Source organism: Porites lutea, chromosome 11 (assembly GCF_958299795.1).
Source record: "Porites lutea chromosome 11, jaPorLute2.1, whole genome shotgun sequence".
Taxonomy (NCBI): Eukaryota; Metazoa; Cnidaria; class Anthozoa; order Scleractinia; family Poritidae; genus Porites; species Porites lutea.
The window spans coordinates 12,365,351-12,382,556 of record NC_133211.1 but is presented as its reverse complement, the minus strand read 5'-3'; the positions used below and the strand labels follow the sequence as shown (position 1 = coordinate 12,382,556).

Here is a 17,206-nt window from a genome sequence, read left to right as displayed (position 1 = left end):
TGTAATGGAAACGCTCTAGGAAATAGCGACACAATTTATCAATTCAGATTATTTCCTTGATGCGGGATTTTTATGGTGGAAACCACGTTCTACTGTGCAATTGAAATCGAAATTCTTTTCAACAAAGAACGTTTGAAGAGAAAAGCAGAGCACAATATAGAGTTGAAAATGATGAAATGAGTGATATTGGGAGACTGAAATACATAATAACTTCAGAAAAATCTGGATGATGTTTCTAGTAAAAAAGATATCAGTAGGTAACAAATTTTAACCAACCTTAACAAATCAGTCATGATCACGATACGAAGCTCTACGAGGGAGTCGTGATCCTTAGAAAATAAACATTTACACTGAACGTTTAACGATTCAGGAAGAGCTGACAATTACAATAATTAACCTCTGAAAATTTCCCGTTTCATTCATAGTTTACTTTATTCCACTGTTTGACGGCCACTTTGCTGAAAAACTTTTTAATCATTTTTCAGTTGTGAACAAAAAAAAAATCGGTGTTGGGGTTGTAGGTATGACGTCAGCATTACAAGGTTATATAATCTCCTGCCGGAGTCACGCAAGTTCCCTGCCCGTACGCTGTAAGCCGAAAATGGTATGCCTGTGCCGCAACTGTGTTGTGACACAACGATGCCATAGCAACAGTTCAGAGGTAAAGATGGCGGCGAGCTCAAAACTAACGAGCCGTTCATCGTAAAGGAATTTTAACCGAATTAGAAGGCACAAGACTGATATAGCTTAAAGCACAAATACAGTACTTTTTACAAGAGCTCAGGCTAAACTCGCCAGCATGGATGATACGCGTATAGAGTGGATTAGAAACAAGATTTATCTCGGACTTGGGATCACAGACCCAGAGGTGTTTGATGATCTGGTCACCCGAGAAGATGGGCAATATGAAAACGAAATACTTAAATTTCTGAACGAAACTCCAAAAGAAGGCTGCACCATGATATTTTACTCCATGTTAAAGGAGGAAGAAGAGGAAATTGAAGTTGAGGCAGGTATGTTTACCAGCTCAAAATTTAGATTTCTTTCTGGCACCATTTTTGTTCAGTTGAAAACAATGCAGGGGCTTTGTTGTTGCGTAGAGGATTAGAAGCATAATAGACTCGGTTTTGCCGGTTTTTTCTCTTGTTCTCTTAAAGATGGTTAAATGTTGCTATAGATAAGAAAGAAAACTGGTCTTCATAAACTGGAAACCATGTTGTTTTGTCTAACGTAATAATTGGACACTGTTTTACGTCTCTCTAAACACATTGCCTTCGACCTTTTGGATTTTAACTCAGGCCTTTTATAATTGTAGTATTTTAGTATATGGGAACATCAGTTTTGTCTCTTAAATAGCTCTACTGGGTTTTTATTTGTTGATGTGGTTGTAGAGTTTAGTTGGATCAACTACATACATGTACACTTTAAGGTCAGTAAGGAGCCACATGCCTGTATTACAGCTAGTGTACAGCATGTTGTTTTTTACTTGTCTGTAGCATATAGTCGTACCTCCCATAAGCAACCAACTAAAATGCAAAGATTCAGTGGTCGCTCATGGTAATCAAATGAAATAGTATGTCTTCCGAGGTGTGGACATACCTACTTTTGCGGCCTTTTGCTACTTTTGCAGGGCTGTCATTAAGGGCCTGAGGGGCAGGGGGTAGGGGATTCTAGTATGAATGTGACCCCTTTCTACTTTAATAGGAAACTAGAAGAAAAACAGAACCAAACAATATTCCTAGCTGTTTGATTTCCCACCTACTTGAATCATAATTACTGTTTACAATAATTACTAAGTTACAATATGTGCAGTTATATGCTTTCACTAAAAGTTCTTCTGTATATACTCTGTGTAGGTAGTCGATACAGTGATTATAGTAATCAGACTGTATGTCATCTCAAAATATGCAAAATTATAAATCCTTTAGTCCAAAAAGTGGCAGCAACGCAGACAAGGGGTGTTCATTTAGTAGAGGTTCTAAGCATTATGCTTTGGCGGGAAAAATTTTGTTGTTAAAGTAACTGGATTGGTGTTTGCTTATAGGAGATAGTCACTTATGAAAAGTTGTTGGAGTTTCATTTGCATAATCATACACGCAAGAGAGTTGGGAGGGAGGAGGTTGGCTATCCTCCTCCTAGGAGTCTAATATTGTTTGTACATGTATTGTTTTGTCATTAGTTTTAACCGTAATTTTTTGCAAACTGCATTGTCAGTAACAAAGTACGTTACTGACTTTATTTTCTTGGTTCTGCAAAATTGTTATAATGTTATTGTTACTCCTACAAATGGCTAATTTCAGTAACCATTCATCAGTTGTACTGGTATGTCTAAATTTTGTACTGCTGTGTTAGTGTAGTCTATGTAATAAATAAATGTTATCTTTTTCCTCAAGAACCCGAATTGCCAGAGCTGACAGCTAGTGGTGACGAAGAAGGTGAAAAGACCTCCACAAACGATGCAGCTGAGGCAGCAGCTGAGGGGGATGAATTGGTAATGGAGAGAGTGCCATCAGCTTCTGCACGTTCCAAGGCTGCTGATGAAACCTCATCTGTCAGAGAAGGTTCCCAAGCTGCAGAAGCTGCACCACAAACAAATCCTGAAACTGGAGAAGATATGCCTGCATCTGCTGCTGTGGAGGGTGCAGAAGGGGGAGGAGCAGAAGATGGAGAGGAGCATCAAACCACCCCTCCTCTCCCTCGAACCGTAAGTACAGTAGTTGTTGTCTTGACTCTTAGTACTCTCATTTACTGTAATAGTGTTAAATAGATTTAAGTAAATTTTGTTCTTAATTTCAGAAAATCATCATACAGAAAGTTATAAGGACGGTAATGTATGTTTGCTATGAACACCTCCCTGAAGACTTTGCTGATGAGAATGCCTTTTATTTTGTACGAAATACCACTGGTCCAGTGCCCCTTCCATCAACACTCGATGAAGCAGAAGAAATACTTCCCCCTCTATTTGAGTTTGGCTCACATAATGGGGCTTCCTTACAAATGCTTGAGCAGTTGTTAGCTCTGGTCTATATGCCGCTACTCTCACACAATGGTCAAAGAAATGAGAGTTCATCTGATGGTGGAAGTCATAAACAAAGCAGTGTAACTGGCGATGACCAGGGCTCCGAGGAAAGCCGTTCAAGGGTCATCTTACGAGATGAATTTTTAATGAACATACAGAAATTTTCATCCCACATCAGCCGAACAATTCACCAACTGGAGGGAGACATTCGTCTTGAAATGCCAGATGTTATTCTGGGTGATGATATTGCAGAAATGGCTAAAGATACTGAACTGGTAGCCATGTTAGAGGAAACTTTGCATAACTGGGAAGTCACAATATCTTCTGCACTGGAGATCCAGTTAAAAAAGACACCACAGGGGAATGGACCTTTAGCCGAAATAGACTTCTGGAGAGAGAGAAATGCTACGTTGAGTGCGATCACTGAACAGTTAAAACTTCCAACAGTTAATAAAGTGGTAGCTATCTTGACTAATGTCCATTCTGAAAGTCTGGCAAGTTTTGAGTATCACAGAGCAGAACTAACAAAATACTACACTGAAGCGAAGGACAATGTGCGTTTTCTTTCCACTCTTGAGAGGCATTTTAAAAACTTAGCTCTTGGTGCTAGCTTCAACATTGTTTTGGAGACTATCCCATCAATGATGAATGCCTTGAGAATGGTGTGGATTATATCACGACACTACAACAGAGATGAGAGAATGGTGCCATTAATGGAAAGGATTGCTTGGGAGCTTAGTGAAAGAGTGTCCAAGATTGTCAATGTCCGCACAATTTTCAGGTGAGTATAAAAGAATTTGTTTTAAGTTGTTGAACTCTCAATAAAGGAGTTTTTTTATAAAGAAAATGTGGTGCTGCTTTGGCGAAGATTGATGGGCTTATCAACTGGATTGAAACAAAGATTGAAAAGCTTGCATTAGTAATGTTCTTCATGATGTAGTTCTTCAACTGAAGGCTCCTGGCAAAACTATCCCCTTAATAATAATTATTATATTATTAAGATTGGGTTATGCTTAGATAATGACCTCTCCCCCTCCCTCTCCCCCTCTCCCTCCCCCAACCTGCCCCCTCTCCTCCAGGGTAGATGTCCATGCAATGCCCTTAACCACTTTCTTTGTCAGAACTGTTCCTCCAGACAATAAACTCACGCTCAATAAAGAACAGAACTGAGTTAACACCTCTAACTCTCTCTTGGTAAAATTTGCAATCTCTCGCCATGGGATTTTTTTTGCTGATCGATCACAATCTTGAAACAAGATCCTATAATATCCAGAAACCTTGGCTTCCATGCCCAGACCACCTTTCAGGGAGTGCCTTACTAGTTCACAAAGGAAAAGATGCAAACAAAACGTTATTAACATCCTAATATCATCCTACGAATTCTCACATTCCTGCAAAATTCCTGTGGTGAGCATACATTTTACATTGTACCATGTGTCAGGAATCCAGAGTGAATTAAATTTTAGTCTGGAGTTTGCAATGAGTTATTACTCCGAAAACCCGCCAGTTTACGGGACACAATAAAATCTGTCTGGTTGTCCAGGACTAGCAAATTTTCTTGTCGGACAAGTAACTTTGTTTCCACTTGCCCAGTGGGTAAGAGTTCAGGCAAGTCAACATCTTGAAGCTAACTCACTAGCTAAAACAATCAATGGCCTTAAGCAGGCAAAATGTGAGACCTGCTTATCCAAAGGACAACCTAAAAGTCAAGAATTTTTTTAGTCTTGAATTTTAAGCAATTGATGCAACATTTTGCTTGTCCATTGATTCCCCAGGGAGCCTCCATACCTTATGAAACAAAAAACTACTGAAGCCAAGAGGACATTGGAAACATGGAAGGAATCTTACTTTGATGTGCGAGCTAAGATTGAAGCTTCTGGCCGAGATGCGAGGTGGGAGTTTGATAGAAAACGTCTATTTGAGAGAACAGATCACATGGCCTCGATTTGTGAGGATTTGAAGGAGGTGGCAACTGTCATGGAAGAGTTCTACAATATTTTTGGACCCGAACTCAAAGCTGTTACTGGCGATCCCAAGCGCATTGAGGATGTGTTGAAAAGGGTTGATGGGCTTGTTAAACCTATTGAAACTGTAAGTTAATGGTGTAGTGATATTGTAGAATGGTTTATGTCCCATTCACACCAACTCAACAAACAAATGAAAAACAGTAATGGACATACTTTTACATGGAATTATTCAAATGAATCTTTTGAAATGTTACATAACAATATTTTTTTATTGCGCTAAATTTGCCATCAATAAAATTACAGTAAGAAACTTTTATAAAGAAAACAAATTTAAACGATGTTTAACTAAACAGCTTTTAAGCATTTTTAAGCTTTGGTGTGAATGGGACTTAAGTTGAGATGCAATGTAACGTAATACTTACATCAGAGTGAAGAATAACAAAACTTGCTTGGTATAAATTGTTACACGCAGGTTAAATATGAATGCGGCTTTGATTTTCCTTTCATAAATGTCCTTATATTCTGGAAATGCCTTTTTGTTCTCTGCAGATTGGATTTGATGCATTTAGTCTCAGGCATGCTGCCAGTTGGCGCAATGTTATGGACTGGTTTCACAGGGAAGTAACAGCCATTGAAAATGAAGCAAGGCACTTCATAGATGATTCATTCAAGACACTGCGTTCTGCTGAGGGAGCTTTTGACATGCTGCTCAACTTCAGACACATCAGATCTCGTGAAGCTATTAACTCCCAAATGATGAAAAAATTCAACGACATCCTGGTGCAGTTTGGCAAAGAGGTGTGAATTATAGCAATAATTACATAACATAAGCTAAACCTAAACTGATAAGTCTACATGTATGTTAAGTTAAAAAAAATTACACTGTAATATAATTTTCAACAAAGTCATAGGATACAGTGTTAGATGTGCAAGAATGCCATGTTACATGACACAGAAGCTAATTTTCTCAAATTTTACAGACTGTTCCAAGATTAGCAGAAAGTATGTGCAGTGACTAAAGAAAGCAATCTTCTTGAATAATTTTCTGATAGTAAAATGTGATTCATTCTGTGCCTTTTTTTTCACTAGGTGGATGCCATGTATACATTGTTCAAAGCTAATGTGGACAAACCCCCAATCTTCAAGAATCAGCCTCCGGTAGCTGGAGCTATTAGCTGGGAACGATCTCTTTTTCTGCGCATTAAACACACCATCCTGAGATTTCAGGAAATGGAGGACATGCTTAATTCTGAGCAAGGAAAACTGGTATGAGTCAAGTTTTCTATAAGATTTTATTATTATATTAAGATATTTTCGAAACACAATTTTCTATTCTCTGTTAGGCAAGTAAAAAGTATCTAAATGTGGCACGGCAAATGAAGGATTATGAAGACAAAAAGTATGAAGCATGGAGGGAACAGGTTGAAGCCAATCTGCTGATCTATCTCAAGAAAAATCTTCTTACAAAGCCCTCAGCAAGCTCTGCTACTACACACAGAAGTGTTGCCGATGAAGGCACAGGTTCTGATGATGCTTCAGCTAGCCTGACAGCTGCTCTTCAGTCTCAAGGTAATTTGCAGCGCCACACTGTTGACCTTAAGAGTCCATCAATCATTATGTAAGGAAATTTTTGCCTATAAGAAAATACTGTAATCCTGGCATGGCAATCTTGAATTAACAGTATTATTATTGATGCAGACAACAATACATTCTAGATTGCTCTCTCTCAAAACAAAATAATGAAATTTGTGAAATTTATTCACATTATTTCCATTTCACATTCTGAATCTCTCATTTCATTTTGTCACATAATTTTGTTAAAAAAATAAAAAATTTGATAGAACTGGCCTCTCCCACACAGTTATTTTTCTGCCTCCCTTGAGAAGGTCTTTTTATTGGGGAGAGCTAGATAAACAATTGCATATGAGGCTTTGTAAAATTAGAAGCCTGGCATATACATGTGCAAATGTAGTCAAAATGGTCTCGCTTTTATTTGGCTTCTACTTCAGGGTCTTTTTGGCCAAATAATACAGTTAATCAAACTGAAAAATACAGAATCTGATGTATACTTTCTCTGCACTGCACTTGACCTAAATTTTATGAAGCCAAATGTCAGCACTGTTAGCATTATTGTGTTTTTTTTTTCAGCCTCGCATCCCAATGTACAGTATGTGGCAGATTTTGCACCTGAATTAGGCATGATAATCATGGAGACCAAATACCTAGAGCAGCTTGGCTTCCAGGTTCCTGAACTCGCAAGGAATGTTGCTTTACAGGTAATTTATCATGTCATGAACAAACGTTGTTTCCCACCATTCAATTTTTGCCTTGAAGCAAATAAGTACGGCTTTGAAGCAGGTGAAGCGGCTGTTTTCATATTTTAAACGTTTTTTGGTATGGGGTCTTATGTTACTGACTGTCCTTCTCTATCTAGTTCTTGCTTTCTACAACTTCGGCTATCATTCCTAACTTAACTACAGTTTAAAAGGGCTGCCAAAAGGGGATAAATTTTCCTGTGATGTCAGCAGTTGATGTAACCTGCAAAGCGCAGACGTATTTCCAGTCGTCGCTTCTCTCCCTCCGAAAATAGCTAATTTAATTAAGTTAATTAAGTTAATTTTCGGAGGGAGAGAAGCGACGATCGGAAATACGTCTGTTCTTCGCAGGCTACAGTTGATGAGAAGGGAATGGAGTAGTAACCCAGTAGTGAAGGCTGGAGAGTGGAGGGCATAATAAGAAAGAACATGGAAACCGGGAGTAAACACCATGCTTTTAGTTTTGTGCGAAATTTGAAGAAAAATATACACAGATCAAAGTGGAATATTGCATCAGATAACATTACATGTAGGGACAAATTGTACAAAATATATTCTTCTATATATATACCCCAAGGAAATTGCTCTTGATGTATTCCCATTATCATGTGATAATTTACTGAGATTTTTGTTCTTGTAACTTAACGTATTATGTAGGAGGAGAAGTACATAAAGTATGTGGATGGCCTGAAACTGATGTTGGATCGATATCACACTGTTATTGGTAGCTTAAATGTTGCAGAGGTAAAGCATTTACACTTTGTAAAACTTAGTAACATGGATTCAATTTCTTCACATTTTGATGCAGTAAAATAGTAGTAGGTTGATAGAAATCTCGTTCATCCCAACGTTCAAATATCTCTGAATTACTCTACTCATAAGTCCATTGTAATTTTTGGACTTAAATATCCACGGCACCTTTCATTCATTTTTTTTGTTTTCCTTTAGACCCAACTACTTGATGATCACATCAAAGAATTAAAACGAGTCCTTAAACCGGGTGCAAAGAGATTGAACTGGAACTCACTGGGAATAAGTGACTACATCACACGATGTGGCCAGGTAAATATAATAATATGAAATTCGAAATGTACAAAATAATAGCTACAACATCATACAATTTGAAAGCAATTGCTCAGTCATTCAGAGCTTAGAAAAGTTTAATTTCCTGAGAATGGGGTATTACCAGCACGTTATCAACTAATCTTTGCTGTTTAAACTTCCGCACAGGCAATCAGCAAATTTGAATCACTTGTGAATCAAATTCAGAAGAATGCTAAAGATATCAACAGTCGTTTGGAGATGATAGAGAACACTATCCTTTTTAAGCAACCTCCACCAAAGATTGGGGGAATGCTGCCAGATGCTAAGGTTTGTCAAGTGGTGCATACCGTACTTACATTATTATTGTCTTCTTGTATAATGCATTTAAATGCAATTTAAAGGAGTTAACAACTATTAAGAGCAAAGATAAATATGATTAGTGTCTGCAGGCATCGGAGATGTTATTTACTGTTCCATCACTTACTAATGTGCTTGATGTTTTCTAATAGGAATTCTTTGAATACCTTGAAAAAGCTCGAGCTTTGGAGCTTGATAACTTGTCCAGGAAATACAGAGCTATTGGTCCACTGTTGACAAAGATGGAGGGACTTGTGGTTCATACCAACACCGGCAGATCTACCAAACTGCAACCTTACTATGCATACTGGGAGAATGCTGTATATGAGTCTCTCACTAAGGTTTGCAACATCTGTTATTGAAAAAAAATTAACACTTTAAGCCTGGCCCTGAGGTAAACTTTTAATTTTATTTTCCTCTAGCCTGACCATCAGTCGATTCTGGAGAGAAAAGAAAAAAGGGAAGAAAGCGAAGGGAGAGAAAAGCTTTTATTTCTCTGTTCCTCCCTTCCCCCTTCCCCTCTAAAATTTCCTCTCCTCTAACCCCTTAGGCTAGTTTTCTCTAATTAATGTTCCCTCAGCTCCACGGAAAGTATTGCGTTCCTCAAGTTAGTTTCCCAAGGGACCAGCCACTTAGTCACAAATTTATGAAAGTTAAAATCTCAACAAGCCGTCAACATCAATATTGACGGGTAAAAGTGTTCTGTTATATTGGGACGTCTTAGATTTTGCAATGTATGCTGCTCAGAGACGTTTGATGGGAAACAGTTTTATTGTTAGATGTCATGTGACCTCAGGGTAACCAATAAACAAAACACATGCAGTTGAGGGAAAAGTTCCAGCTATGCAACAAATGGGGCGTGAAGACTGGAACACGGCGATGGCAACAAGAACGTCAAAACAACAACCCTACACATGCAGCACACTTTTTTGTACATTATTTCTCTGCCGTCACTGCATGACCATGACGTGAAAATGCCTAATTTCAAGTGCTATAGAGGATGTTATCAAGCGACAACAAAATTTTTTCCTGTTCCTGGACTTGGTGATGGTTCATAGGAATTTAACTCTTTGAGAGTTCCTAGTTCATTCGAAAAATTAAGTGAGTTGGAATAATCGTGATAAAAATTGAACTGAAAAACCTGAATTCCCTTTATAAGCGAAGTTATCACCGCCGTCGCCGCCAGGGTCCCTATTAGGGTCCTTAAGATCCGAGGACGGCGACGGCAGCGAAAACGTCGCTGAAAAAGTGAATTCACGTTCTCTCAATCTTCATCGCGATTACTCGAAGTCACTAACTTAGTCAAATGTAGGTGAACCCTCCTAAAGTTGAATTCCTAAGAATCATATGCAAGTCCAGAAAGAGAGAGGTGGTCGCTTGTGTACTTCCTCTGTAAAACGTGAAATTAGGCATTTTCACGTTGTAGTGGTGCAGTGACGGCAAAAAAACGTACAAAAAACTACGATGGACGTGCAGAGTTTTAGTTGTGGCTATTAAGCCTATTGCTTTTTTGACGTTGTCTTTGCTGTCGCCGTTGTCGGATGTTAAGGTCCCTATTACCGAATATGTGGTGTACAAGAAGACGAGTGTTCATCACCTTGAGATAAATGTGAGAGTTTACTTCCAGACAGCAGAGAGATGGAATTAACTATTTAAATAACGTTTTTTGCTTTATTATAAATGTAATACAATTGTTCCTAGCAAGTTATTGAAATGAATATCATGTGGCATACACGAAATGTAAACACACAAGTCATTAGTTTATTATTCTCCACTTTTGATTGATTGGGAAGCAAGTCAAACTTTTTTTGCTTTATTTAGATGGTGACAAAGAACTTGCAGCAATTTAACCAACAGCTTCATGCTCGCCAGCCATTGTTTATGATAGAAACAGTGTTATCTGCACCAGAGATTGTCTTGTCACCTCCTGCAAATGAGATCTACAAGTTAATAATGCAGAGTGTCAGGGATATGGTGGAGGGGTACGTTGCAGAAATCACTTAGTGTAGTTAAAATGGTGGTTGATTGAGTCCAAGAACTGCTTTGCACTGTTGGTACCCTGGGTGCCAGAGACATTTCATGGGCAGTTTAAGATCTGTTGGCCTGCAGTCCACACCGAAGCATCCCACCGCACGCGAGAAAAAACCTCTGGTACCCAGGGAATACTGTTGGTTGCGTACCAGACGTGTGAGTGGTTCAATTCCTGGCCGGACCAACTCTCAGCAGGGCTGTCACTAATAGCCTGGGGTCGGGGATTTCCCCTGGCTACTATAAGGATAACCCCCGGCTTGTTTTTAAGGGAAAAATTGAGAAAATCAAATGAATAGAACTTCCTAGCTGCTCAATTCCCGCCTACCTATAGCATACGAATACTGCGTTCTCTCCTCGCTCCTAGCCGCTAGGGAGTCTCTAGCGGCAAGGAGCGAGGAAAGGTGGCTGTATTCCCAGGCTAGCCTACTTATTACATATATTCGACACCCTCTAATCTTAGTGAGATCCCTGACTCAGGGTCTTAAAAAAACTGAAGAGAATGTGCTGTCTTCGTTACACGTATGCAAATTGTTAGAGTTTCTAGTCTTTACAAGGACGAAAAACACCCTAGGCCCTCTCTCAAAAAGAGTATACTGACTCTTAATGGACTTAAAATGAAAACAAACTGCTGTTCGTGAAGAGTAAGGACACGTAGATCCCGGTTGTTCGGTTATTAATAGCACTCCTACTTTTTAGTGCAAACTGATTGAGGAGTAGTTCATTAAAGTCATGGTTGAATTGAGGATCCAGATATCTTGCAAAAATTTTGAATACCTTGGTTTTGTGTTTATTGTTGATTTAATGTTGCCAATTGACCACTCCAGAAAATACCATAACATACCATAATGCTCTTTGTTTGCCAGCCCAAAATTTTGCATAAGCATTGGTTTCAGTTTCTCTTGGGGCCATTCTCACTCCCAAGAGAAACTAAAGACAAAGCTTATGCAAAAATATGGGGTGACAAACAAAAAAGCATTATGGTATGTTATGGTATTTTCTGGAGTGGTCAATTAAACTTCCTCAATTCTCTAGAAGGTTTCAGTTTGGAATAATGAGATTTTTAACACCATTCTTTTACAGAACACGTATGTTTGTGCGTTGGATGAATGGCACATGTATAGAGACTCCGCCCCAGCATGCTGAAGGTGAAGATGAACCAGTAGTGTTTAGTTTCTTTACAGACATCTCAGCCAACCCTGCCATCATAGACCTGGTGACAGCATTATCTAAGAGTGTACAGAACACTCTGGGGATGCTTAACAAGTACTTGACGCGCTGGAGGAGGTACCGACTGCTGTGGAAACTTGATAAGGTTGGTGTTCATCAGTCCCTGCAAAGGTTTAAGCCAACTGAAGGTGTTACGATCATTGTCTTAGGTTTTGTTGACGCTATACCGGATATCTTTCGTGGTGTCACTAAAAGATATCCAAGGGGCTCAAGTCGTTCACACACATTTAACATCGTGCCGGTGCGGTTGGCCGCGAGGGTTTGGGGCACTTAATTTCAGTCCTCACTCCTGAATATTTACTTCCGTCTCAGTGGGTTCCAGTTCTCACTCTTACTCATTAGGCTGATTTAGCAACAGAACGTCATTTGACGACGGGAAAGCGCGTGGAAAGGACTAAACTCGACTTCCGGTGCCCAATTTGCCGCTCTGCCAGTGGTCAAGCCAGTTGTTTGATTTGCGTGTGCAGTAGTCAACTGGCGTTCCCCTTCTGTTGCTAAATCAGCCTATTTACTTCCGCGACGGGCCGAATAGGTTTTCACACTGCACTGAAGTATGACACAAAACTTATCTGATAAGTCACGCTTCACTTTTGAGATCGGCGCAGCGCAGCTACGCTCCGTCACAGAAATCGCGCCGCCACAACCGTTCTTGTGTGAATTCTGTAGACCAGGAGCCCTATCCGTTATAATTTTCATGGCGGCGTATACTTTCTTAAAGCTATCCAGTACAGTGTGAACATAGTGTTACATGGATCAAGGAAAGTAGTAAAGCAAATTGTTGAGCGGGAGCACACGGCAACATCCCTGCTAACCTCCCTGGAGCCGCTCCCCCCCCCCCCCCCCCCCCACACACACATCCGATTGGTTGCAGACTGCTGCAGTGACTTTTAATCTTGCGTAAATTAAATTTAGCCTCATTTGAACGTACAGTAGGAGAAGTTATTCTATTGCAATTTTAACTCATACTAGTGCTTTGTGGTCTGTTTGATTCTATTCGACCGTTTATTGTCAGCAAACATGAAAACCTTTCTCATTTTCATACATTCGCCTGAGAAAACATCTGACATTTCGCGACGCCACCACTGGTTTCTCCGCGAAATCATGTCTGAGAAACAAGCACACAACTGATTCCATAATGTTGAATATTTTCTCAGGCTATTTCATACATAAAACGAAAATTTTTTTAAGTGGCGATTGCAGTAATTGTATGGCTGATAGAAATGTCCATCCTTATTTTACGTAGGGCTTTTTTGATTTCTCTATTACTTTTAACATAATAATTTCTGCTAACTGTGTTCCGCCGCGCTTAACTTGGCAGAGTAACATGGTAGAGAAGTTTGCTCAGAAGAAGCCAACGTGTATCGCTTATGATGAAAAGCTTCAGTTCTACTCAAATCTTGTCATTGAGGTGAGAGACGTCGGCATTTTAGGTAATTATGTATGTACTACTTAAAACCGAAGTAAAGTAATTACTTTGGCCTAACATAAAGCATGGGCTTGCAGTCGAATGAACCAATCATACATTAAGGAAAACGCAAGTAGCGGGCGCCAAACGTGACAATACACTTGCACTAAAGCAAGTCACAACTGGTTGTGTGTTCGGTTCTCATCAGTTGAGAAAAGGCGCGAGATATTTTAGCCAATCACAGAGCGTAGACTAGTGTCTCAAGACCAAAGAATTCACAGAGTTCCTTTCAAGAGTCAATTGAAGTCGCTCTAATGTTTGCGTGGATCAAGTGTTTATTTATCTATATGATATTTTTTTCAGGTTGGGAACCAGATCATGATTAAAGACGTAGACTTTGTGCGCCTCAACCTTGATCCACTGGCCACAACTATCCAGGCTAATGCCAGAGCTTGGGTTAAGGAGCTTGCCAAGTTTTTAAATGAATCAGCAAGAGAAGATCTTAACGCACTCAGAGGAGAAATTGAGGTATGTGTATCCTGTCTGGAGGGCGGTGCTACTTCTAGATACTTTATACGGCTCAATTAAGGTTTCTGGGAAACTGCCCACGGACCCCTCCCCTAACCTAACATTTTGCCCTAATTGAGAAGTAAGTGTTAACGTTGAGTTAGGGGAGGGGAAGGTGGGAAAGTGACGCTATATGTTTGTGGGATTCCTGTGGCCATTTGCCCTCCTCTTCTCATTAAATTAAGCTGAACTACATTTATTACTGAATGGCAGATGAAATGCGCACAAATGCGTGTTTTTCTTCATCAATATCCAGTCTTTTCAGAAACATCTTAGGCCTTCAACAAATGCCCATTGAAAACCATAGCACAAACCAACATGATATGTTCGGTTAGCCAGTTCCAGGCGTTCAGATAGTAGAGAGCGGCATTCAGATGGTGGGGAGCGAGTAAAGCCATACGCTGGGAAAACATAGTCTCCCCTCGTTTTTTTTTCGTCGTCAATTTTTCGCCTGCGCTCTACTGTCTGAATGCGTGGAACAGTCTTGGTTGGCCCAGGGTAGGCCATCTTTCGTAACAATGTAATTGAACTTCCCTGCGGCTGGAATTGCAAGCTCATTTGAAGTCGTTCCGAGATCTGTAACCTCCAGCGATTCCATGGCTTTTTCAATACTTGTAAAAGATAACATAACTACCTTTTTTTCTTATCTGCCTTGTTGTTGTTTTTTCTTTAGGGGTTAACAGAGGATCTGAAACGTCCTCCAGACACACTGGAAGACCTGAAGTTTGTGCTGCGCGTGATTGCAGACATCAGAGACAAATCTCTTGAGGTGGAGCTGCGCTATGTGGACTTGCAAGAAAGATACAGAACCCTACTCATGTATGATATTGAGGTAAGAAGACAAACTTCTCCGAGAGCTTTGGGAATGGGAAGAGTTTCATATCAGTTAAGTAAAGGGGAACTCCATTTAGACATAGCTACACTTGCAAAGTTCACAGATGCCGCGATTTTGTCGCTTCTCCTGCGCGCATCGAAAATCGCGCTCGAGTCTTGAATACCAAACATGACCGTTGAAATCGCAGGAAAGAGTAACGAAAATTAAAGTTTTCGTTACAAAATCACGGCCTCCCGTCCACCTTGTGTGTAATTATTTTCCGTCCCATATGTGTATGGTGTGGCGCTTTTTTGGCAAGTAATTTTTCTCGAATTCACCACTTACAAATGTAACGACGGCTACGGCAAGACACGCGTTGCAGGAAGTAACACAATTATGGCCAACTCTTCAGGTGTTTACGTTGGGTTGTAAAAGTATGCTTTTTGTTTTCGGTTTCTCAACTACAGTCTTTATCTGAGTGTCAAGATTTGGCGTTAGCTGAAGTTAAGACTAGTCGGGTTTAGTCAGTGTACATCGGGTATGATTTACGCTGTCGTTTTATAGCCGTACACTGCGTACCAGATTTCTGTTTAGACTTAACAGTACAATACTAATAAAAAGTGATTTTAAACAATTATTGGCTGAATTTTTATGAAGGCCTTGGCCGCTAACACTTACCTCTACCTTGATTATTCTGAATATCACAAAAACCGAATCAAATTAATAATTGTTTTATTTACCCTTTAAGTCCCAATGTCAACATGTATATTCCCCTCGCTGTTCTTCATATATTTCTTATTGTACTGTGTGTGAGAGTTAGTTCAAACATCAAGGCATTTCATCAGTGCTGATCACTCCATTCATTCTCTTTATCTGTACAATTGATGTGGTAGTAATATTGTTGGAAGAAATTTGATACTTGTCACCACTGGGAAGAAACTTACCATACCACGGAACACAGATTGACATTGCGCTTAGAAATCATGCATTGCTCGCGCAACCTACAGATTAGCAGAAAACCGACTTACCTGTAGGTTGCGCTGATTCGCAAAATAAACTGTAGGATATTGGCCAGTGAGAAGACAGACAGTGAGTACAATGTGTAATAATGTAATGAAATAAATGTGCTCTTACATGAAAGATTCCTGAGGGTGAATTGGAGTTATCTACGAACGTAACGCAAGCATGGGATGATCTCTTCTTGGAATCTCGCCGAGTGGATGCCAGTTTGGTGTCTGTAAAGAAGAAGTTCACTGAAGTAAGATTCCTGTTATGAATCTATGACTATATGACCATGATTTCAATATGTTGTAAGTTATATGAAAAAGTAAGCCACTGAAGAATAAATTAGTCTTATTTGAAACTTTAAATGCCCAAGAACGTAAGTTTGTCTTAAAAAGATATACCCTAGTTAGTAATTACTGGTTTATATCTCATGTGACATTCAATTATCATCTTATTTATATCGTATCTATATATTTTAGATAACTCAAGACCAAGTGGCTGACTTTTCCACAGACATATCTAAATTTAAAGAGAGCTTCATAAATGAAGGACCAAATTCTATTGGTACAGACTTAGATGCAGGTAATACAGTATTTTGAAACTTTCAGACAGTTTAACTCTCAAGATACACTGGACTCTAGTTTGGCAATTTTAAGGGAGCTTAAGCGATGCACGTCAACCGGAAGTGAAGCCTTCTCTCTTTTTATATGCCTTGACGCTAACAAATTTGTATTGCTAAGTTTCTTTTCTCTTATAAAGACGATTTACCCGAGAGTTTCAACCAAGCCACTTCCGGTTGACGTCCGTCGCTAAAACACGTTTTTGAGCGACGCATGTCAACCGGAAGTGAGGCCTTCTCCCTTTTTTATATGCCTTGACGCTAACAAATTTCTGTTGCTAAGTTTCTTTTCTCTTATTAAGACGATTTACCCGAGAGTTTCAAACAAACCATTGCCCAGTGATTCAAAAAGTCCACTTCCGGTTGACGTCCGTCGCTCAAAAACGCTGTTGCTTAAGCTCCGTAATGATTGATTCCCAGGCCTGAGTTGAGTATATTTGGTGATATTGTGTTTTTGGGTAAAGGATTCTCCACTAATCTTAGCCTGCGAGCAAGCTCTCCATTCGGGGAAGTCGCGAGAAGTCACGCGAAAGGATACGCAATATGCTCGTAGGCTACCATATTCTCTGCCTAACATCCTCGAAAGTTTAGCATTTCGAATTACTTACCCATTTGGTATTTGACAGGCTCGATGTAGAGGAATTTGGCCGTTATATTAATATATAAACAGTGTTTTAGCCTGTAAATTGGCCTCCAATAGTTGGGTATAAAGCCAAAAGGATATCGTTTCTCCATCGGCCACATTTTAGGGTAGATAATGTCACTTTTCCTGCAGTGTTGTAAACCAGATGTTGACCGCAAAGACTTTAGAAATTTATAGTTAACTGCTCGTAGGA

At 39.6% G+C, this 17,206-nt stretch overlaps 1 protein-coding gene across 1 annotated transcript in view; it reads left to right on the top strand.

The window, feature by feature from the left end:
• The first annotated feature begins 641 nt into the window (after positions 1-641).
• The window catches only part of LOC140952825 (dynein axonemal heavy chain 10-like), a 55,911-nt gene continuing 39,346 nt past the window's right edge, over positions 642-17,206 (top strand). Inside the window, exons 1-19 of the mRNA XM_073402275.1 lie at positions 642-1,013; positions 2,394-2,704; positions 2,797-3,800; positions 4,795-5,110; positions 5,536-5,784; positions 6,076-6,252; positions 6,330-6,555; positions 7,135-7,262; positions 7,959-8,045; positions 8,250-8,363; positions 8,532-8,672; positions 8,855-9,043; positions 10,524-10,684; positions 11,814-12,045; positions 13,279-13,368; positions 13,729-13,893; positions 14,606-14,764; positions 15,888-16,004; positions 16,231-16,333. Of these exons, the coding sequence (XP_073258376.1) occupies positions 800-1,013; positions 2,394-2,704; positions 2,797-3,800; positions 4,795-5,110; positions 5,536-5,784; positions 6,076-6,252; positions 6,330-6,555; positions 7,135-7,262; positions 7,959-8,045; positions 8,250-8,363; positions 8,532-8,672; positions 8,855-9,043; positions 10,524-10,684; positions 11,814-12,045; positions 13,279-13,368; positions 13,729-13,893; positions 14,606-14,764; positions 15,888-16,004; positions 16,231-16,333 (4,183 nt within the window). The 5' untranslated portion in view covers positions 642-799. The remainder of the gene's footprint in view (positions 1,014-2,393; positions 2,705-2,796; positions 3,801-4,794; positions 5,111-5,535; positions 5,785-6,075; positions 6,253-6,329; positions 6,556-7,134; positions 7,263-7,958; positions 8,046-8,249; positions 8,364-8,531; positions 8,673-8,854; positions 9,044-10,523; positions 10,685-11,813; positions 12,046-13,278; positions 13,369-13,728; positions 13,894-14,605; positions 14,765-15,887; positions 16,005-16,230; positions 16,334-17,206) is intronic.